Genomic DNA, 24,709 nt, shown 5'->3' on the forward strand with positions numbered 1-24,709 from the left:
CATGGGCTCCTCCACGGGCTGCAGGGGGGTCTCTGCACGCCGATGGTCCCCCATGGGCTGCAGGGCCACAGCTCTGGCTCCTGGAGCACCTCCTGCCCCTCCTTCTGCACTGACCTCAGTGTCTGCATTGCTGTTCCCATGTTCTCACTCTGCTGTTCCCTGGCTGGAATTCTTTCTATGTAACAATCTTCTGTTCTTAAATATGTTATCACAGAGGTGTTACTATCACTCCTGCTTGGCTTGGCCTTGGCCGCTGGCAGGAAGTCCATCCTGGAGCCAGCTGGCATTGGCTCCACCGGACAGAGGAATCTTCTGACAGCTTCTAACAGAAACCACCCCTGTAGCCCCCCCTGCTACAAAAACCCAGCCACAGAAACCCACTACACAAATCTTCCTCCATGCAAGACATATAAACAGTATACTCTAAATAGAATGTTTTCCAGTAGGATGAGACATCTGTGGGTGTTTTCAGCCTTGTATCCAAACAAAGCTCAGTATCTTACTAATCATATACTCCTAACATTCTGGCCACTAAAGGCAGTTGCTGCTTGGAGCAATGTATTTCACAGCCAGCTAAGGGCAACAGGTCTTTGCATAAAATAGATGAAAAAATTTTTTACATTATTTAGAAATGTACTGAACAAAACTTTAAAATTTATAAAGCCTTTTGTTGATGTCATCCTTGAAAGTAGAACCTATTAATTTGCGTTCTGCAGGTCTCTGCAAATGTCAGATTGCCTTTGGTACAGAGCAACTTTTGTGCAGATTCCAATAAAGGAAAAATGCCAGCCACTTTTTATGTTTCCTGGGGTTGACACATCTCAATTACATGCAGTTAACCTAGGTCTCCTTTCCCTACCCTCTGCAAAAGAGCATTTATGACACAGGTTTCTTCCTTTTACTTTACCCACTTCAAGGTAGTCTTGAGTTCACAGATTTTTTTCTTGCTGAAATAAACCTAACTAATAGTGATGGCTTAAGGCAAAGTGATACATTAAAAAAAAAAAAATACAAAAGGCAGAGCCAAGTAGAACAGAAAAAGAGTTATCCAGCCCATCTTCCACCCCATAGTAATTACACATACCTGTGTCATTCCTGCCAGACAGTTACCTTATTTCACTACTGGAGATACTTGCTTATCTCAGTACTGGAGGTTTCAAGCCTCCCTAAGCCATACATTGCAGAATTTAATTAAGCTGAGTTACAATGGAGTTTTTTCCCCTAATATCATAAAATGGTTTGGGTCAGAAAGGATCTTAAAGATCATCTAGTTCCAAAGCCCCCTGCCTTTCACCAGACTAGATTGCTCAGAGCCCCATCCAACCTGGTCTTGAACACTCCCAGGGATGGGACATCCACAACTTCTCTGGGCAACCTGTTCCAGTGCTTCACCACCCTCACAGTAAAGAATTTCTTCCTAATATCTAATCTAAACCTACTCTCAGTTTGATGCCTATCTAACTTTAACTTCCTTTGCTGTAAAACTCAATCTTTTAATCCCCAAAGGGTAGAAGCAGGAACAACAACTCCGTATTTCATCTCTGTTCTAGGGGTTTACCTCTTTGAAGAATTAAAAACCTCCACTCTTTACCCAAGTCTTTTTTCTTACCCATAGATCCAGGTTTGTAGGTATTCGACTGCCTTATGTTTCTCTCTGAACTGTCTCTGATGAGCTTTTGTTCTTCCTTGATGTACGATGTCCAAATCTAGAAAATGTACCTTGGCCAAGAAAAGAGTTTCCCCATTATTTTACTGAAAAAAGAGATCATAGCAAAGAGGTCATCTGAGATGACTCAAGTCTCAAAAAAACCCTGTCTTCTCCAGTAGATTTATGCTGAAGCTGCTTGGCACTCAACTTGATAAAGCTGACTTACCCTATTTCTGAGGCTACTATCATAATCAGTGAATGGTCAAAATATGTGATTTTCCATATTCTTTAGAAGTGACCCAATCTTGTACAGCAACTTATACATATGGAAGTGAGTTCTCATAATAAGACTTATAAAAACAATGAAAAAACCCCACAGATATTACAGAGTGGCTGACAATTGATTGATCATTCCAGAATTAACATACCTTTCCTAATGGCACAGTTGAACCACTTTTCACAGAGCCCTACAGAAAAGAGATGTAGGTGAATTAGATGAAAACTGGGAAGCAGAATTCCCAGAGGAATCTAAATACAAATGCATACAGGTATGCATACAAGTACAGGATATACTATAAATATATATATACATCCATCCTTAACAGTGGATGTACATATGGCAGGGGAACCCGAAAGCATTTTATAAAAGCGAGGTTTGGGTCAGTGAAAAGCACTGTCTCTTAGTGGCACACTATGATTATATTGTTACCTTGCCAAGATGCTGCTTTGAGCCAATACCCCAGCACTTCAAGCTTGTATGGCATTTACCTTGGCAGGACATTTACCTAAGCCTATTTATATACCAATGTCTATAAGCATCTGGCAGGAAGGGTGTCAAGAGGATGAAGCCAGGCTCTTCTCAGTGGTGTTGACCAACAGGACAAGAGGCAACGGGCAGAAACTGATGCACAGGAAGTTCCACCTGAACATGAGGAAGAGCTTCTTTACTGTGCGGGTGACCATGCACGGGAACAAGTTGCCCAGAGAGGTTGTGGAGTCTTCTTCCCTGGAGATATTCAAGAACCACCTGAATGCAATGATGTGCAATGAGCTCTGGAATGACCCTGCTTGAGCAGGGAGGTTGGATCAGATGACCCACTGTGGTTCCCTCCAACCTCACCCATTCTGTGATTCTGTGAACTGAGGATACTGATTTTATAATGAATGACCATGGGTTCAAAGATGCTGGTCATATATTTATATGCTCATAACTTGTTTCTCCTCACCATACTGATTTCTGAAAAAGCCATAAACATTACTGGAGCACATTCATTCTCCTGAATTAATGCAAGTTCTGATTTAATAATGTATCTCTACCTACCTATCCATATAAAAATTGATCCTTCCTGTAGGGCTTTTCAAATTTCAAAATAAAGTTAAGTGGGTGGTAGGTACTATGGCTGGTATGGCACCTAGAAAGAGGGGCATTCCAAAACAAATCACACGGCTTGAGGATTTTAAATTGAAAGTGAACCCACATAACGTAATGGAAAGAGTACATTTTCTCTAATTAAATTAGAGACATCAACCATTCAAGGGCTTGACCGTACTTTTGTAGTAGCACTGACTTAACATTAAGCAAATGCTGATTGCTTCCGGCTTAAGTCAGCCTGGGATTGCTCTGTAAGTGTCTGTGCACTGATCCATGGTGGTAGGTCACCTTCAGTAAATGAACAAATGCATTTCAGAACAATTTGAACAAAGTGCAAATTTTAGGTTGAGGTAGTGGTCATTTGATAATCGGAATGCCTTAATAAGCTACTGCTCCACTGAAGCACAGGAAGTTGTTTTGCAGATTTAAGAGGTCAGAGGGACAGATTTACTACGTATACGTAGGAACAATCAAACCTCCATTCTGACACCTTACTGTGGAGGTATTTATCTGATGGCACTCTAAAAAAAGAAATGAATAGGCTTATGAATCATAAAATGATACTAACTGCAGCGAATGATGAAATTCATGACTCAGGCTACTAAGATTACCATGTTTCAAATTATACTACTTGCATTTCTTTTATTTACTGCTTTGCAATATAATTTGTAGTTACCATCAATTAAATAACAGTCATAAATGGAACTTTTAAAAGATAAAAAATCATGATTTTGAGCCAAAGAGCAAACAAAAATATCAAAAATTTAACTTTTTAAATGCTCTGAGGCATAATATTAAGATATTAACACTACACGCTGGTCTGTCAGCATGCTCTGACTAGAAAGTTTTCCATATATTGAGTATTCAGTAAACCAAGTTCAGCATTTTGGCTTGTCTAACAGCACTAATAGGTTGTTTCCTGACACTGTGTTCTTGCAAAGGACTAAAAGGATAGCTTCTGGTAGAGTTAGGACCAAGAGGAACTAATACTGCCACCCATGCTTTAAAATAGTAGAGACAGTACAGACACTATCAAGTACTCTTCAGATGCACTGCTTAGAGCAAGTTTCGGTGCATGTTACTTAAGCTTCTTATCAAAACTTGTCATTTTTTTTTAGAGAGACTTTCACTGAAACAGAAATACCCAGGAAGGACAAAGAGGTGTGCTAAAACAAAGTCACTGGTATCCAGTGGACTCCCTGAGTTCCCCACACCCTCTCTGTCTACAGCAGTAGGAATAGGCTATAAAGAAGAGTGAGGTTTTTGATACTACCTTTAAAGATTACCTCTTCCCTAGTAAAACTCTGGGACAATCTGCAGCACACATGCAGACAAGGCTAGAAGCCTGTTAAGTTGGAGGGGAACAGGCCACTCTGTGACAAATCACTACAACGTACCCAAATGATCAGTCTCACAAGTTTAAGCACATTAGCAGTCATGTTACTTGCAATGACACCATGAAAGAAATAACAGTGTCTCCAAGAGAACACCTGCACCAAACCATTCCCACCCTCTACAACAGTGATATTTGTAGAGAGAACATAAGGGATTAAGTACCGAAATACAAAGGTTGTCAAGTCACAGTGACTGAACTATAAGGCCCCAAGAGCAAAAGCCGTCCCAAAAACTTAACATCTTTGCAGATACATCACTGTAATGACACGAATTCAGGCTCTAGTTAACAAAATATTTCAAAGGAGTATTAGGAAAAAGCCATTAATGTAAACATACTGTTGTCCAACCACAACAACTTTGAGATATGTCTTTCCTTCATGGGATGCACTGGAAACTGTGACCTTAATTGCTCTTGCAAGTCACAACCAGCCATCAAAGAGAGGTTGGCATTGCTTTTGTGAAATTACCATTTTGACAGTATCTTAAAGTAGAAGGAAGAGAAGATGCTTACGGAACAGAGCTGCATTTCCCAACAGCAGATTTCAACTTTAACCAAAGTTCTAGGAGGGGAAAAAAAAAAAAAAAAAAAAAAAAAAAAAGAAGTTTTTAAATATCTTCCAATTCCAGTGGCCTTCACCTCCTGAGATGGAGGTCAGTGGGCTTTTCCTCTGGAGTACTGACCCAGCTTTCACCACAGTAGTTGGACTAAAGCATCTTCAATCTATATGCTCCAAAGGAATTCTCCTAGTTTCTCTCCTGAGGGAGACTACATCGATCCTGTAAACTGAAATACTTGCACACAAAGAAATCCTCTGAGCTGTGCTGGCCATACACATTCACATTGCATGTGACTTTTTTGCTGCACAAGTCTTCTTGTGTGTTTGTTCAGTATTTCAGCCAGTAGGACTTGCATGGCTTGCAATTTACCACAGTTACACAAACACTGCATAAAAATTTGAAGCGTGCTAATTACCACTTAAAAATCCTTCTACAAAATTTCAAGACTGTCTACTGGGTACATAACTCTTTTTCTCCTTCTAGAATTGTTCCTGTGTCTACTTCTACTGTTGCCTTGGCAGGGCAAGACTGGAGGAGCAGACAATAACTTCATCTACCAGAGGGTACACGAGGCAACACTATTAAGAACTTGCATTTCACAGATTTTCAGGTTCTGGTGACACCACAAGAGATTGTCTTTGAGAGCAACAAAGAAACTTTATTACCAGAGCGAAAGAAGAAAAGTTCTCAAGAAGTTAGTTAGAAAGACAAGCTGCAGCAAGGCATGGAGTGCTTGGTAAGTGCTGGAGTTTCCTCAGCCCTGGAACTAAGTATGTGTAACCGTGTACTAATCATGAGGCTGCAACATGCACTTTTACAGCACAGGTGTCCTAGGCCACATCTGGAAGAAGACAAAACCAAAGACAAAACCAAAGGCAGACCTGGCATGGGCAGAATCTGCTTTGAGTCATCTAAAGGAATATAACTCTTGCATCTTAAAGCCTCAAATACGCACCCTCTTCCTTCATTTCAAACAAGGACTCTTTCTCCAGATTCATCAAATCTGCCAGTACCCAGTATATTGATGCCAGGTGGTACAGCTCTGGGTTTTGCCAAAACACCAGGTCATGGAGTTGGAAAAGGAGATGATAAAGAAGTCAGAGAGCTGCTAAGCTGACAGATTAAACCTGCAATACCATATTCAGAATACCAGAAACCTCTAGTCCACACTGGGCTGGTCAAATGAGACAGAACAGATGCAGTCTGCTTGACTATGCTACGAATTGTTAAGGTTGCAGGAAAGTTGAATAGATGGAAGTTCACAGCAAAGGAAGGTGTGTCAGGGAGTTTTGGTAAGCTTTCCCATCTCTGCTATGCAGCAAGTGGAAGGGGGTCTCACCCATAGGCTAATGGCTACCTGTAACACAGCAGGTAAAAAATACAAATCATCACATCTTCACACAGCAGGTCAAATCTTGTTCCTCTCCATGTATTAACAACATACAGTTTTAACAAAAAGATGCTAGTCAAAAAGTATTCTAAAATATATTTTAGACAAATCCAATTCAAGCGGTTTAATTTAGGCTTCCACATATTGTGATCTTGATGCATTGCAGTCCCTGAATCTAAAGCTGCTAAAACCCAAATATCCAGCACCTGAAACTATGTGCTCTATGTGTCATAACAACAGATTTAGGACAATTTGACAATTGTTTTTGGTCTATTTAGCTACAGTGTGTCAGCTGGGAAAAACACTTTCCAAGACAACTACTGCAGGAGCTGTGGCATGGTGCATTATCTTAGTGCCTGTCAGTACGCACCCAGAAATCTGAGGAAAGTTGTCACCAGGGTTTTAAATTATATGAATGAAGATCTGGCCCTCAAACATCCACCGTGGTCTAGAAAGTCATCAACATTACTTGACTCCTGATTTGAAATCTGTTTCCTTATAAACTGAGGAAATGAAGTGACTGCAAATGAAATCAATCTTTGTTCATTTAGGGAAGTTCTTGAGGCAGTCACCCATGAAGGAATATAATTTAATCTGCAGGTTATACAAACTTGCAGGTAAAAATTGTTAAAATACTAGTGAGTGCTGATAAGTAGAACTCTGTACTAGAAGAGCACGGCTTTGAAGTACAAAATACCACACCCACCCCAACCCTTCTCAAAACTACACAGGCACTGCTGTTAAATACTAAAGGAGTGAGCAGCAAAAACTTGGAAAGATGTAGTAATATTATTATGGATGTTAGGGTAAGCATGAAGATTAGGAGGCAGTGAACAGAACAGCAGGAGTCTCCAGAACTGACCGGAGATGCAGCATTCAGAACTAGAGGAGTAGTTGCCCCAGCTCAACCCAAACCATGGAGATAAGAAATGCTGATGTTCTCCCAACCTGCTGAAAGATCTCCTTTTGCCAAAGAAATCCAGCCTTATACCAGGTCTGCGGGCTAGGTTAGGTAGAGGCAGAGGAAGTGCTTGCAGGTGCCTGAAGAGAGCATTTCCTCTTAGGTGACTTTGTTACCAAATCTACAGCCTAGAAGGCAGTGGTAGTAGCCGACTTGGGTATGACATCGTGAGCAAAAGCCAAGACTGATACCAAGTCACAACTGGGGAACACCAAGGTGAGTGCAGAGAGAACACAAATCTAAAAACAAGTAATGAAGGTAACAGTCCTCGTGAAAGAAAGCTGTCAGCACCTGGAGCTGGAACTGCTGGTTTGCCATGAAAGGCCATAAGAAGACGTGAGTGTCTGGGGCCCATGACAACAACAGAATGCCTTGCTTCCCTCCTGACAGGCCCCTCACCATCCTGGTCTCTACAAGGACACTGCTCAAAGCTGCAGAATGCTGATACCAAGGAAGAGTGAGGCAAGTTTCCTTTGGGTTTCTTAGAAGAAGCAGTGAGTGAAGAAGGAGGCAGATGGTTCTTACAGGATCATTTCAACCTCCCCTCTCTATCCTCCTAGTATCCACCTTCTAGCCAGAAGAGATGCAGTTGCAGTTGAAAGAGATGTGTCTTGAACTACACAGCAGGCAGTCCATTACCACAGATTAGTATTCAGCTTTGATAACATGACCCTCAACCAACCTATTTTCTTAAGGCCCCTGGCAAGGAAGAAATGAAAAGAAAGCCAGAGCGACAAAATTACCATAGAAAATGTCAAAGTAGAAACAAACAGAACTAGTGACACTAAAACTGTAATCAGCATTTAATTTAAATGGAAAAGGCTCATACATAACAAAAGGTTTCATATTACTTACAGCTGTGAAGAGATTTTGAAGGGTCTGCAATTTTTTTTTTTTTAATCAAGCATACACAGAGAATTCTGGTTTCAGAAAAACCAAGAAGGTTAACAATTTGGGGCTATAAGTACACTCTAGGTTGCACAGACTCTGGAGCAGGAAAACTGGGCAAAAATTTATTCTAACATAAGTTACACAGCATGATACAAACCCTCAGGTTAGTCTTCTAACCTCTCTTCAGTGTTTAACATTAATTAAAATTAAAGTTAACATTTTATTAATAGTGAAAGACCGAAATCAGTATTTGGAAAGCATTCCACAAAACTTTTAAAATGTTCATATTCACTGACAAGGAATTATTCCTGTGTGACTTCTGTAATGAAAATATTTACTAAAAGTTCTATATAAAAATACCTTTAACAAAAGTTTTATTAGCATTAGTTATAGACACATTACAAAACTCAAAAAATAATTATATTTAATGAAAAGAGGATGAAACATCCTACATGCTATTTCATAGAAGAAACCTAATTTGTTCAAGGATAGAAAACCAAGTCTAATATCAGAGGTGAGTCTGCCAAGGTGGTGTCTTCTACCCACTGTGGACTGTATTATTGCACCTGAGGACTCTCCAGTTCCCCTGGTGCTGCTTCTTACCTATTACATACTGCATTTTTATATTCTTCATCCGACAACAAGCAGCGTCAGTAACTCCTCTGCAAAATCCTAGTACGCCAACAGCGCTGTCCAAGAGCAACACCCAGAGGCTGAATATACTGCTACAGCAACACTGTGCATTCTGACCTGTTTCTTTCTGAGGAGCATTGAAAACTTTCATAATGATTATCTTTACAGGAAATTGTTGTTTAAGAGCTGACAAAACTCTTTCAATAGTAACAACAACAAAATGTTGGAGGTGAACAAACCTGGTCATGAAAATCACACCTTTATAGCTACCGCAAACAACATTTGAGAACAGATGACATATACACTTAGTGATGTTGAGCAAATAAGCAGTAGTCTTTGTTAATGTGTGTGTATAGTATTTTGGTTGGCATCAGCACTGCAAAGTAGCAACTAGAAGGATGACTGCTCTCTAGAAAGCCAATTCCATTTTTCAAAGGCAGAAAGACATAAAAGAGGAAGGGTGCTCACCATTTCTTTCACCAGTTCTCAAAGCATTTCATTGGGTTTTTTCCTTAAATCCTGAAGGCAGCTGCTGTGGGAACAACTTGTCTATGCAATAATAACAAAACTCCAGCAAAAAAAGTAATACCCTAGAGCATCTTTAAGAAGAATATGTTAACTGGAATCCGAGCATGAAGAGGGATGGAAAACTGGGTACAAAACCAACTCACTAAAGCTTCATCTTAAAGATCTCTGGCATCTAACAAGACTAATCTCTGTAAATTTAAAGCCTACACAGAGAAAAAGGCTGACAAACTAAGAATACAATCACTAACATCATACTTATCTCCCCAAACACTTAATTAGAATAAAATGTACTTAAAATAAAACACAGTGAAGACTGTATAATCACAAAACATGATTGCACCTACCTAACCTTCTATATTTTGAGATTTAAGATCAGGCCAATGATTTCAAAACCAAACAAAACCACAAGTCTCAATCAAACACCTGATGGAAAAGTTTCTCATCTGTTAAGCAGAGTTTGCTCCATTCTCCTCAGTTAATCACTTTTTTTTTTCCTCATCTGTTTTCTCATAATCATGTTTTTCACGTGGCTCATACTCTTCACCTGGTTGCAGTGAAACTGGAATTGCATCAACTGCAAGGAAGCAATCGTTCCTCAGCACCTGCTCAGGATCAGTCTGTTACAGCAGAACAAATTCAAGAGAAGAGATTTAACTTTATCATCCTATAGAGGGAGAAGGATTTAATCAGTAAGCAAAACAAACTCGATTACAAATTAAAACCAAGCATTTAATGAACACATCTTCTAAGTGCTTAGGGCTCAAAGCCTTCACAAGATGTGCCATAACACTCCCAACAGACAGCAGCACTGACAGTCATAATGCTCATTAGCAACAAAATACAATCAAATGTTCAGCGCTAGGTCTGTCAACCTGGTGCCAGTAGATTTCACAGAAAGCATGAGGTTTTGAAATTTTGAATTATAAATTCACTGAGCCACTATAAATTACAGAAATGCTCAAACCGGTCTTTCTACTGAGAAGGAACAAAACAGGTGCCATTCACCTTCTATAACTTCATCTTTTAATTTTTGTCATATTGTTTCATCTCTCTACCGGAGCACAGGGGGAAAAGAAAACCAAAGTACTGGGCTCTAAGTCAACAGCAGCTATTCTGCTATTTACCCATCACTTACACTTAGGCTCTTTGGATTTATCAGAAGGGATTACACGCCTAAATACTTAGCACATTAACAGCACTAGACTCCATAGACACAACACAAATCCACAGCTGCTACACATACGCATAAGCATGAGCTGTTGGGGAAGAAAGAGAACACAATGGATTTGGACAAAAGGACTACAAGAAAGACAATCTCACATTCTGATCTAGACATCTAGATTACTAAACCTCAACTGGAACAGAATCTTTCCATAGGAAGGCTTGCTTGTTCACAGTCTCCAAGCCAGCAACTCCTCTGACCAGGGTCAATATTAACAGCAAGGCATAAGAGACCTGTACACCTCTCACCTATCCCTCTTTCACCCAGACAGAAGAATCACTGTGATGCAAAGGAATGTACACAATTAGTCAAAAACTCGAAGACAGAAACAAGCAATTGCTAATTCTTTCACTAACTATCAGAGTGACTCTGGAGAATTAGTCACTCCCCAAATAATCTGAAATCTGGGTTAAAAGATGGGATCTGAAAACTGTTGATCTGGCAGGCATAAAGAGTTGTTCAGTTTCTGTAAAATATTTTAAATACTCAAAGGAAAATCTCTAGTTAAGGGGATGTGCAATGAAATACAGGAGTGAAGAATGACGACATACTTCCTCTGTAAAATAAAGTGAGGAAAATCTGAGCACTTGAAGAGCTTGAAAAGCTTTGTACTTGTGTATTTGCATTTCAAGATACTGTCAAATGTCTATCAACAATAAATATCACCTTCTCACACTGAGGAAACTGAAAATTGATTCCGCAAGGAATACTGCTGTAGGACAACATTTCATCTTGTTTACTCCATTTCATTTTGTTTGATCTTACTTCCTTTTTTTTTTAACACACTGAACGTTGAAGGCTGACATAGTTAAATGAGTGGCTGCAAGACCTTTTCACTAAACATTGCCTTTCCTCAACAGTTACCTAACATTAATATCCCTGTTTTAAAGCTTTATGTTATTTTCCTGTGGCAGTTTTGCATTTGTTGAAAACAACAAAAATTTTACTGGTTGCAAGTGTGCAATTCCTCTGGGCACGAGATTGAGATGGAAGGGAAATTATGGTCTGTCAAGAGCCTACAGATGGGCACGGAGATTAATTCTGAATAAGCTGATTATAGATAAAGCACTTTAAAGCAAAATAGATTTTCCCCAAGAACTGGGACAAGGATTAACAGCCAGAGGTCTAAAAGATTCCCCAAGAAACAGCTGAAAGATATTTATTAGTACTACATTTCTTAGTAAAACCCTCATCTGTATTCCTGAGCACTGTAGGCAACACAGATTGCTTACTGGTGGACTTCAGTGGTGAGGCACGTGCATGCACACGCATGCAGGATGAATCCTTTAAAACAAAGTAAAAATCCAGTGCTACTTCTTTTCATCAGGAAAAAAAAGAAATTAGCTCTTATTAAAAGCTGTAAAATTAATTTATTCCTGCTAAAAATAATACCAGCTAAATTAATTGTTCTTGAAACAAAAGCAGCTGTTTGCTCTACAGAAGAACACAGAAATATAATACCCTGAAACCGGCCATTTAAACTTTGATTTGTATCCTTCAGACTTTGTTTGTAAAGCATTATCACAGCACAAATTTTATGGAAAACAGAAGTGAACCAACTAGTTTTAATGTCCCAAGAAATCTCTCCTAATTCCTTGAACAATTAAGTTTCCCTTAAACATGAAAGAAAGTTGGGGAGTTTTAGTATCTAAGGATTATTATGCTTAATCCTGAATGCTGCACTGGGCAGATGGCTCTGTACAAATTTTGTGAAATACATTTAAGACCCCCTAGCTGGCCCTAATGTTCAGTAATGAAGTACTGAATCTTCTTTCCTATAGTATTGTGTGTTTCATGAGATTCACTTAATTTTTAATTAAAAAAAAAAAATCAGGCAACGGTAATGAGCTTCAAGATAGACAGCTACAGGATCACCTCCCTGTTCAAATGCTGCATGTTTTATTTTTCTATTTTCCATGGTAGTGTCCCATTGGAAACAATTTTGCAGAAGTATTTGGTAGACAGTCCTGTGCGTTATCAGTAATGTTTTCAGCACTGGAGAACACTGTCAAAGTGAAGTTGTTAAAAGACATACTGTAGAGGAGTCATCTAATAAAGCAAGATTATTTGCAGTACTGTGTTACACAGTGATACACAAACTACCCTGCCAGGACGCTGGAGCCATTATAGCTGTGTTAGTCTGGTGCTGTATCATGACAGTTTCTTAACCTAAAGACAGTAAACAGGTTACACTAAGCTCGTAATGAACACAACTCCAGTAATTCAACTCCATCTTAAACAGTCATCTCTGTAAAGCTGGCAAATCATCAATACCCAAGTTACCAAGAAAGAGGGATTTATTATTTGGTCTTAATTCCTGGCCAGAAGACTGAAAGATTATGAGAATGACAGTTACACAAGAAAATAAACCCAAGGAAATACAAGCACTCAAGTAAAGGATGCCCAGAGATGAGGATATAAAATTGAGTGCTTAACCAAGAGAAAGATAAGTTCGTGAAAGATCAGCTTCAGAGTTGGAGAGCCAAGTTGTGAAGCATGAAGGTGCACAGATCTTAATCTCAAATAGTCACTGGGACACTGGAATAGGATAAGCTTCAAAAAAAAGAGTCTGAAAACAGAGTTCAAGGGGAAAATAGTTGCTAGCATAAGGTAGACAGAGAATAACAGTATTTAGAGTAGAAAGAATGAAAACAGCGACACAAATTTGTATTATACAGGGTTCACTTATATATGTGGATTTGTTTCAGAGGTATAGGAAAACTTGTTTCACAAAAAAGAAACCTCATCCAAAGAATAAAGGGGCACAGTACAGTTCTTCAACTGCATTTAAGTGATTAAAATGGAATTTGGTGGTTTTATTAATGCTCAAGCACTGTGCAGTCATTATGTAGTAAGACAGATGAACAAAGTCAACTTCCTCACTTCAGACAAAAATAGATTTCTAATTCAAACACCTTCTTTGAGGCTGAATCTCAATGACTTATTCCCCAAGTCTGTATATTGGTGTCATTCAGCTAATGGTGAAGAAGTTGCTCCTTCTGAGGTCTGAGATAAATATTAAGAAAACTTGGGGGTTTTCTACCTTCTCAGTCATCATTTTATTTCTGCATTCTATCCAGAATTATGCAAATAGTCAATTAAGAACATTTCTCAACCCAGCACTTAAAATGAAATATTTGACTTTAAAATTTGATCAGCAACTTCTAAGCAAGAGCAGTCTTATCTTCCTCATCTGACAATTGACATACCATGGCAACCACATCTACCTCAGGTGTTCCATCTTCTTATATGCCAAACTCCTGGTTTTGAATGCAAAGCTGTAATAACACTGGTGGGTTTTTCCCCTTTAGTTAGGAAAATCAAACATCAGTCAAGGAGATTCATCAGGTTTCAAATGAAAATGGATTACTACAATAAAATGACAGGCAAAGACTTTTCTAATTTTAAAGTAGGGTAAAACATGCAAGGTGCTCAAGTTTCCCCTTACACAGAAACAAGAGGGAAAAAACAGTATCAGAAGAAACTTTTAGAGGTCAAAAGAAACAGACATTTAAAAATATGACTCAAAAGTACATGCCCAAGTTATGTGTTTAATTACATGATCCTCTTTAAGAAATGTTGAGGGGTAAGTGCACTCTAACAGACAAATGTGAACTCTGTACCCATAAACCAAGAATAATCCCCCCAGTCTTTACTGTTGCACAGAAGCCTGTATGAGTACAGCACTTTCCAGACACTGCCAGCAGGTTAAGCTGAAAATCCCTCCCCTCTGAACAATTACACAGACAGCAAAAGGAAGCATGTGTTTTGTCAGTGCTGGGCTCTCAGGACACAGATCAGCAGAGAACTCAGAAAAATCACTGTCTCCATTTTTGAAGTGTCACTGCTGCTCAATGAGGGAGAACACAATTTCAGATGCCTAGCATGAAACTGGCAACTGCTGAATGTGATACTAACACTTGAGCTAGAATTTTCCATCAAAGGTGATGCAAGACCAAGGCTGAGCTGAAGAATAGCTACATGCGGGGCAATCTGAAATTCAGCTGGCAAATTTGGATGAGCCTTCAGAGTGCCAATTGTGCTGCATCCCAGATAGTCCGGGATTCAAGCAGAATCAGTCATTTGTTTCAGTCTTTATTTCTTTGGGGGTTTCTGTTTGGTTGGGTTTTTTTTTTTTTGCTTTTTTGATTTTTTTTGCTCTCACTTCTACTTACAAAACCCTTTAGAACAGATGAAGATCTGAATAATGGTAATAGAAGTGTTCTAACTAAATCCTACAATGTTAATAAATTATAAACATCTACAACTTCCAGCTACACTTTAGCTCATCTATTTCATCACTTATTCATCCGAGTAGAAAAATTACTTAATTTAAGCAACAGTTTCCTAAATTGGGAATAAAGCATAATGAAAAGTGACTTGTATATGAATCAGCTTCATCTTCTCAACCCAGGTAATTGACAGTGGCTACCGCTCAACTTGCACTATTAGGAAGTGTTTTTAAAATGCAGCACAGAGGGCATTACTGAAGCCATTCCTGTGCAGATGAAAGAACTGCCAGTATTTCCCAGGAAGACCCCCATATACCTGGAGCTCCAGCTGATACTCAGTGAACCAGTTCCAGTCTATTAACTGCTCGTGCAAAATCACTGCATGGGAACATAAGCACTTGCTGGGTAGCTTGTGGCTTTTCAAGTTTGGGAGCTTTGAACTTTTCCCATTGAGAACACATGGCACTGCCAGCCTGAGTTGGGGAGGCAGCAACAGAGTGACAGAAAACAATAAGGGCATGGAGGAGATGCTGTCCAACATACCACCTAATAAAGGAAAGTGCTGCTTTCTCTTCCCTGGCATACCACACACTAAGAAACTATTAAAGCTCATAAGGCAACAAAGAATACAAATTGTAAAACCACTCAGGTAAGAAAAAATACTTACAAATATATAAAGACATTCAGCACTATTTTGAATTTTATTTAAATTTGAATATTATTTTATTTCTGCCAGCTTTCCTATTTTTTCTTCTCTGCCTTTCTGCTCTTTACCTGGAACTAATTGCTTCCCCACTCCTGGTTTCCAGCATATTTTAGAATTGTCTACTGTCAAAATAAGGGCTATACACCATGTTTCTATCCTCTTCCATGGTAGCAGCCAGCACCAGCTATAGACAGACTGGAGAAGAGTAGTTTGCAGATTGCCAATAGTCCCTGGTAACATCAGTTACCAGCTCCACTTGTGATCACACAGAAGGTACAAGCCCTGAGCATTACTGACACCATTACAGAGAAGGCACACACTGGACCCAGGCTGTGAACCATGGGTGAAACTTTCCTGTTCTATGAGGCAAGCTGCTTATTTCAGCACAGCCCATACCTGCAGGAAGGACTGAAGAGAAGGACAGTCTTCCTCAGCTCTTGTAATTTTCCCAATTGCATCATCTGTAATGAGTCTGACCTTTCAGAAAATTCAGCTGTCCAAAATTTGTAAGGTTCCCCATCTACAACAGTTGGAATTTAATTTTATGTTAAGTGGAAGTTTTTTGATGTCATTTCAAATTCATTATAATCATCAGGATTAGGAATAGCAAAGTTTGTGTGTAATTCTGACTCTGCTATCATACCATGCAACAGTAATCTACTATATCAGGATTAAGAACCAGCTTCTGTATCACAATTCAGAAACTGAACATATTCTCAAACACATATTTTCCTCAGTCTCCTTCCTGGAAACCCAAGAGGATCCCCTAAAACCTAATCACTGAGAAAGGTGTTCCCTTCATTTATGTGACACACCAAATGTTCTAGCCCTTTGCCAACTTGTTTCCCAAATCAAAAGGCTGTTTTTTTTCTTTTAATTAGCTGATCACCAATAACCATAATAGCAACATCATTCATCTACGAGCAACACCAGGTTCTATAATTCATTCACTTTTTTCTCTCATAAGCAGGTACATTTTTCATGTCGCCTCATTATTCAAGAATCTTTTTCCCAATAGGTTTCATTAGTGTATCTCATTTTAAATCCCTCTTGGGAGCTTACTGCCCCTTTACAATGTTCGAGGTACACGTGCAGGTTCCTTTTTCCCTTAAGCATCATCAGAATAATTAATGCATGATCAAACAAACAGCAGTGAAGCTGAAGTGAATATTACCAGTGAAGCTGAAGCAATGTTTAAATTCTTTAGACTTCTCTGAGGGGTAATGGGGAACCCTGAAAACTGGGACATTGACTTCTGTCAAAAAAGGGGAGGCATACACACTATCAACAAAGTTAAAAGTTAAAGTAATTCACAACCACCACAGTAAAAAGAGTTGGACAAAACTTATCATGCTGTGAACAACACCTGTCACCAGAGGGAATAAGTTAAAAGCACGGTGCCATGGCTGGGGACTGAAACAGAAAAATTACTACGTAGTAACTTTTTTTTTCTTTTTTCGTTGCTTGGTTGGTTGGGGTTTTTTGGTTTTTATGCCGTTCAAACTTGACCTCAGGGCTGTGAAACTTCCACATTTAAAGACAAAACTGAATTCAGAAAACCGTTTGATGTAGTTACCACTTACTTGGAATAGACTAAATTAATGTTTCTAAATCAATCTGAAAAACAATAGACAAAAATACCAACACTTTAACATTTTCATACTTCCTCAAAGTTGTTCTTTTCAACCAGCTTCCACCTTATTTTGGCCTTTAAGCTTTTCACAATTTTCTTGACTGATAATAAGTTTTTAATATCAGGTGTTCTATTCAGTCATTCCTCTGCCTGCTGTTTTGGACTAGGAAGAAAAGACAAAAATCAGGAAAAGTTAAAGCTTTCTATTTTGATATGCTTTAGTCCAACTGCCTGGAGCCTATTCGAATTTAGCTTTTCAGGGTCTTTCCCCAGAGAAGAGGGAGTTTACTGTGTTGCATTTTCATTACACTAACAATCTTCTGGAAAACCAACATTCTACTTAGAGCTCAATCCCCTTAAGTCACATACTACTGATTTGTCATGAATCCAGAGATTCCAGCTTCCACTGCTTTATTTTTTAAGGAAGTATCTTTGTATTTAACTGAAATGAAGCATTGGCTAAGGTAATGTAGCAGTGGAAATCTGAAGCTTAAACCCAACCTACCTCTCATCATCAATATACCCCTAGAATTTTCTCATAAAAGATAGAGGCATTTATGAAAAAGTAATTGTGTCAGAAAGGGTTACCTGTAGAGATCAGTGTCATAGAAATAGATAAGGCATAAACACACCTCAGCACTGGCCAAGTATCTGTTTTGTATGACAGTGATCATACTTTGCTCATGATGAACTTTATTCATAACTTTATTGTAAGTATTTATAATTATTCCTTTCTCTGCTTCATGACTGAATTACATAAAGGGAGATTAAATATTGAGAGTCATTCTTCATTTATACATACCAACATTTAAGATGTAAAACCTTTACTGAGAAGTTCCATTGTTAATGGAAAACATAATTTATCAGACTTTTCTCTCTTCTTATGGAGGTTTTAAAAGGGAAGTTAGCAAGTTTAAGAGTTCATCCAAGAGTTTCAATAGAATAAAACTGATTAGCACTTCTACACAGAAGTCCAATTTCACATTCCACGTGCTATAAAAGAATTCTTTTGAGGACACCACAGTTAAATAGATATGGAGCATTAGAACATGCAACCAATGACAGTCACTGGTTCTATCACCAAGAGTAGTCACAAGCAGACTAAACTACTGGTTTGTTGTTAATATGTTGCTACATCAAAGGACAGATGCAACTTTCACTGACGTGACCATTCTCCTGCACAGCAAGGGACTCTCATTGCAGAGACAACGAAAGTATCTCAGCATCAGCAAAAGAGAATGGAGAAAATGTTTATCAGAAAATATAAATAACTGAGAAAAAGGCTAGCACCATCACAGACAAAGATTATCAGTGAGGCAAGAACACTTACCCCATGTAAAATGAAAGTAATGAAAAACTGACAATCTCTTAAGACTGGAAAAAGTAAGTTTATCCATACACATTCACCCAGAGAGGCAATCCCATCATTTTAATCGGAATTTTCACCTGTATTTTCAACACAAGCACCAAAACTCGGTAAAGCTCAAAGAAAGCTTCTCTGCATATAGAGAGGGAAGAACTAGCTCTCCCAGTATTTCTTATTTAAGCCAGTTGTACATACAGCTAAGATCTTGTAACACAAAGCTGTCTTTTCTGCCTGTTGCCTGGAAAATACATTCTTTTGTCTCTGGGGAGCAACCCAAGCAGCTCTCTATTACGTTTCCACCAAAAAAAACCAAAAAAATGCTGCCTTGTAGCAAATATCTTGTCTTATACATTAAGGAAAGTTTTAAACTGAAATCAAAGATGCGTAAAATTTATAAAAGTCATGACAGAGCTGGCATAATTAGAAGTTACATATAATTCTATATCCAGTTTTTCAGAAACAGCCAACTCAAACTTTTTGAGAATTTAATCTGCACTACCAACCACTTCCTCTAAATCAGAAAATGCTTCTAACATCAGGTTACAACACTTCAAAGAGCAGAAAGAAACAATCAGCCTTCCAACTGAAAATAAGAAGGTAGCAAGCAGACAGCAAAACCAAGTAAGAAATGCAAAGAGTTAGCACTACTGGAAATCTAATCAGGACTTGTGTCAGACCTCACCTCATGCTTGAGTAATATAACAATTTCTAGAACTAACAGAGTTAAGATTCACTAGGCAGAAATAAAGTTGGTTCTTGCCTTGACTGGGTTTTATTTTCCTAATCTCATTTTGCTTTTTATCAGAATTGAAACCAAAGAAGAAGAATCCAAATCCTCCCATTGAGTTTCTTGTCAAAAAAATCAACATGTGCTGCCCACACAGTGGTACATGAGATTTCCATTCCTATATGGTACAGCCTGAGATAAAGACACATCCTGGGATCTATTTCACAGTTTATCAAGTGTGAAATAAGGTTAAAGATTTCACCAGGAAACCATAAGTGCTTTCATAAAAGTAGAAATAACTTTGCTTCAAGATATAAGGTGCAGAAGGTGTCAGAGAAAAATCAGTAAGATCAGCTTATAATTACACTGACTGTTATATTTAGCAAAGTTTTGCTGCTCATATCTGCAGAAGAAGAGATATTACACTGGCAAGCAGAATTAAAAATATGGTCCTGTATTTAACATGCAAGATACCAGTCATAACAAAAACCTGCAAATCCCACCTGGTTTATTTACCCATCAAGCTTGTGTATTCCACTAAATCCTATGAAAGGATTTTATTTTTTTAATCTTAATGGAGCTAAAACAACCAAACAAACAAACAAACACTTTAACAGTTCAGGTTCAAACAATGTTGCTCCCAAAAGCCTGGAGTTGTATACTGGAGTCCTACAGGCTCTGAAAATTTCCTTTTCTGTCATTGACCCATTTCCTATTGTATATATTCTCACAGATGCTACAGTAGATCAATTTGGATTCAGAAAGAGAGGAAAATGAGTATCTATTTAAAATAAAGAGAAGGGAAACACTTCAAAGAAATATTTCCTTTACATGATTGCTCACTTATTTCTTTTTTAAAGGAGGTAGAACTTAAATTGCAACAGAAAAATTGCATATCAAAAGTCAAAGTGATTAAGAAGGATAAATGAAAATTTCTTTCTTGGCCTATCTACCAGTGCTTTACCAACCCATACCAAAAGTCTGTACATTTCCTCTACCTCTGAAGTGTTTGCAGAAAAGTTCAGATTTGAAATAGGTAAACCAAAGTTCATCGCTGTACTAACAAACTTGAGCCGCTTTCATGCGTACCAAATAGCAATCACAGAAACCCACCTGCAGGTTTGTTTGCCCCCTCTAATAGTTGACATGATTATAAACATCTGTAAGTAATTATATTCATTAACATGCTATTCCACGTGACATGCACTAAGTCTACGCTGCTGCTGAACATCATTTATCATCTGGTCAAAGAACACTGATACTCATAACAGCATCTGGCCACAGTAAATGCTCTGGGTACAATGAAATCAAAGAGCAGAAAACTTACTCACTACGAAAGGGCACAACCCTTGTGCATTACGTACAATTCATGTGGTCAGGAAGGTTATGTTGACACAAACTGAGAACATTTACATGCAAGCATGACAAAGAGATCAGAGAAGCTGAGCCTGCAAGAATGGAGAGAGAGAAGCTGACAGTCCTTCCAGGAAGATTAAGAGTCCTAAACTGAGCAAAAACATAGATATCAAGCATAGAGACAGGAAAGTCACAGTTACTTTCCTGCTTTGTATTTTCTTTATAAGCAGAACTCAATGGATAGTGATTCACTGGCACCGTGGCACCACCCATCTCCTTTTATGAGAAATAACCCACACCCAGCTTCAATGCTCCAAACCTCCTACAACTCAGAGTGAGAGATACAGAGCATCAGACTGGTATTGCAGAACAGTAGACAACTTGTTTGCACAAATTCTCCAGACTCAACATTTTAATGAGGAAAAAAAAAATCTATTGCATATTTGTCAGCAGGCTGTACCTACATCCTACACTCCCGGGCAGATGGAGCTCGTTAGCCCTTAAAGGCAACCCACCTACGTCCTGAGGACCTCACTGCCACCGTCCAAGCTCGCTTGGCCCCGGCAGATGAACCTTAGGATTAAAGGGTGGGCTCAGTTCCGCGCACACTGTGTCTCACCTAAAAAATCCAATGCGCAGGCTGGAAGGTGTAAAGACCTTCCCTGGATCTTCGCTCGCGAAGACTGGCCATTATTATTATGTACCTACATCGCATCCAGTCAGACTGGCTGTTTCTTTGCAGCCAATCTCTCATCTCCACCTTCAGCAGCATTTATGAACTAGAACCTTTTAAAATCTGAAGTCTTTCTGTGCAAAGGCCTCCTGAAAGGACTAATTAAAGCATTTCAGTCATACAGTGAACAGATAGAAAAGCACACCCAAAGTTATACTTCCATGAAAGTATTGACGTCTTTACTTTCTTCTAAAGGACATCTTTTGTATAAACTCCAGCTCACCACACCAAGAGTAAAGGTAAAGCAACATTTTATTCCTCAGTGCATTACCTTTCCCTCTGTATTGAGGCACTTTCGTTTAGAGCCACTGTTCATGTGCACCATCTCCCTACCATAAGGAGTTATCCCTACTGCCTGCTCCTCACTACCTCAGTTAGACAGTGTCATACTTCATCATTTTCACCAACAAGAAAGATTGACTGTTCATGGTACCTTAAAGATGTCACTGAACCGGTCAGCAAGAATTTGCAGAGTTGTGTCCATATTATTTCTGATGCAATTAAATTTATTTAACACTCTTCCACTCAAAGAACTGTTGAAATACCTCTTGAGTCATACACTTCAGATTCTTGACCATACATCATCTCCAGAGAAGCTGTCAGCTTCTGTATGTCAAGTAAATCCAGCAGGAACAGTTTTACAAACAAGGTGAATTCTGTGACCACGTATTACCTACAAAAATCAAGATATTTACCATACAAAAAAAATTAGCACTATCTGCTGGTATAAAATTATTTTTACTATGAAGGTCTCTTTCTATATCCAGTGAAGTATATTTTACATTCCACTTTCCTTTGAGATCAAGTGCCAGTATGTCTACCAGAAAATGCAATGCAGAAAAGGATCTCACACAGAGATCATTAAGTTTGATTTTTTTTTTCTTGAAAAAGGCACTATAAAAAGCTTAACAGCTCATAAGAAGTCATTTATATTCTAGTTACTTCTTCGCTGTGGACTTTAAAGTCACACTCATCAGGATAAAGAACAAAATGGGGTTCAATTTATAATGCTCCTTATAGAGCTGCTCAGCTTCAGAAAACAAAGTGAATTTTTACTAAGAAACAAGGTGAGCAGCCAAGGAATGCTTCTGAATTTAAAGTCACTGTCAGGAGCCTTTTAGACCCTTGAGCAACCAAATGGAACACCAAAAAAAAACGACTGACAGCACAGGCTGGAAAGGGGCAGCAGTGGCCTCCCCTTGCTGAGGGCTGCAGGTACTGAGAAGGTCAGGAAGTGACTTTAACCAATTTTGTAGGACTACACATGACTATCCTGCAACCAACCCTGGCACTATAGACACACTATAGCAAAAATTCAGACTGGGGCCAAAAGAATAAGAATTTCCTCACGTTATAATTAACTAAATACAGCAATCAAAAATACCCCAAAACAAAACAAAAAAACCCCAACCCTCCACTGAACAGCATTTTATAAAAATTACACAACCACTTTCATAACAATAGCTACTACAATGAACAACATTCATTCAGTATAATAGACTGTTTAAACAGCAATTTTCAACTGAGCCAAGTGACATGAGCTTTGTACAAATCTGCTTTTCTACAAGCAAATACCAGGAAAAGGTCTGTGCTAAATTTATGGAGGCTATTGAAATCATTCAAGTGCACAACAGGATTTTCTCGCATTTTTCTGAGTAGATGGGATTCAGTACACCAGGATACACACAGACAGAAAAATGGCACAGCAAGGTAAAAGCCGGGTTCAAATGGAACAGTCTGAAGCAAGGAGGAAAAAAAATCAACCAATTTAACAGCAAGCAAAAGTGGGTAATAGAGCAGAGAAAAGTGCTCACTAACATTTCATATCCAATATCACACTCTGTTTACAAAAATCATAGCACTAGTCTCACCAGGACAGTATCTGCATGTATTCCATCGGGCTGTCTTCAAGGAAAGAATCCTATAAGTTAGGTCCTATTTCACCCCATTTATTTTTCATACCATAAACACATTTCTGTAAAACACTAGGAACTTCATCAGCATAGGGATACAGAAGCAGTTTCCAGAAGGACAACAAACTGCCATATGAAGAGGTCTCAGTGGCCTACGTGCACTTGTCCCAGCCACTATTTCTAAGCATGGTGATTCAAAGGGAGCAGAACAAGCTACTACACGCTATCCATGAGGCAAAGGAAACTTGCTTTCAGATAGATAACAGCTGTTCAGCTCACACCCCAGTTTGCTTTAGGGTGATTTCTGCGTATATCCACGCTCTCGGCTTTCCTCTCAAGCAATGCAGTATTGTCACTTGGAAAGCATGGAACTTATCAACCAGTTATTTCAGTCCTAGACAGCTGAACCCAGCTGTGGCTGAAGCTGTTTGAACTGGCCAACAACAATTCTCACCAGAAGGTATAAAACACAATTCAGAAGAGATGTCTGAAGAAGAAGAGAGTTTGCAATGCACAGCCTCAGTGAGAGGGGCATTAGCTCCCAAAATTCTCCTCTGAGAGACACTGGAAAAATACTCCTTTCTCTAGGACAGCACAGCATGACCACTTCAGCTCTATAAAATTGCAAACAAGGTTCTCACTAATATTTGGTAAACACTTATTTCACTTTCCCTACATGGGAAAACTATTTTGGTCTTCCAGCTCCTAACATAAGAGAGGACCATCAACACAGTTAAGCTAAAGCTCAACATTTCAGTACCCCTTCAAACATTTTCAAAACACTCTTAAAACTTCACTTCTGTACAATTATGCAGAAGATGCTTGATGCCTACCACCTAGTGGATTCACACAGCATAGCCTTTAAACACTCACACAAATATCCCCAAACCAATCACAAAACAGAAAAAAACGTATAAATAACACACCATAACTTTCTTCTATCTGAAGGAGCAGGACTCTCACAGTGTCTCCAGTGATAAAAAGGTATGAAATGCTACCTATGCACTAACTTTTTCCAGTTAGATACCAATCTGTACATCAGGCTATTAAAAAAAAAAAAAAAAAAGAAAAGAGTATGAAACATTTTTTAATGGCATTGAAAACTAATTCCATTGGAAATTGAGTAATTCCATGAAAATTTAAATGCTTCAATTTATGAATGCTGCTCCAGCCTTATACAAACTTATGTGCAGAGTGCAATCTTGGCGATTATTCATAAGAATTCAATCTCATATATGTGTGGATGAATAAATCTCTGGAACTCATGCAGACAAGCTGCCCAAATACCAACAATCTTTTTTGCCTCTCCCCACACATTTGCACAGTCAAAATTAAGGCAAGTAATATTTCTGATGTTAAAAAGAAGAAAATAAATTATTTCTAATAACAAAGTCCAGTAACATCTCTGTTGGCAAAGTCCTCTTCAAAAGTCCTTACTGCCTCTA

At 38.7% G+C, this 24,709-nt stretch overlaps 1 protein-coding gene across 1 annotated transcript in view; it reads right to left on the minus strand.

Annotated features, from left to right (window-relative positions):
• Positions 1–9,855: 9,855 nt before the first annotated feature.
• The window catches only part of STK31 (serine/threonine kinase 31), a gene marked incomplete at its 5' end in the record, with an annotated part of 33,229 nt that continues 18,375 nt past the window's right edge, over positions 9,856–24,709 (minus strand). Inside the window, 9 exon segments of the mRNA XM_050334047.1 lie at positions 9,856–9,989; positions 9,992–10,040; positions 13,808–13,903; positions 17,200–17,332; positions 17,800–17,916; positions 18,569–18,615; positions 21,785–21,866; positions 21,868–21,900; positions 21,902–21,957. Of these exon segments, the coding sequence (XP_050190004.1) occupies positions 9,856–9,989; positions 9,992–10,040; positions 13,808–13,903; positions 17,200–17,332; positions 17,800–17,916; positions 18,569–18,615; positions 21,785–21,866; positions 21,868–21,900; positions 21,902–21,957 (747 nt within the window).

This window comes from Myiozetetes cayanensis, unplaced genomic scaffold, assembly GCF_022539395.1.
Source record: "Myiozetetes cayanensis isolate MyiCay16 unplaced genomic scaffold, myiCay2020 scf1, whole genome shotgun sequence".
Taxonomy (NCBI): domain Eukaryota; kingdom Metazoa; phylum Chordata; class Aves; order Passeriformes; family Tyrannidae; genus Myiozetetes; species Myiozetetes cayanensis.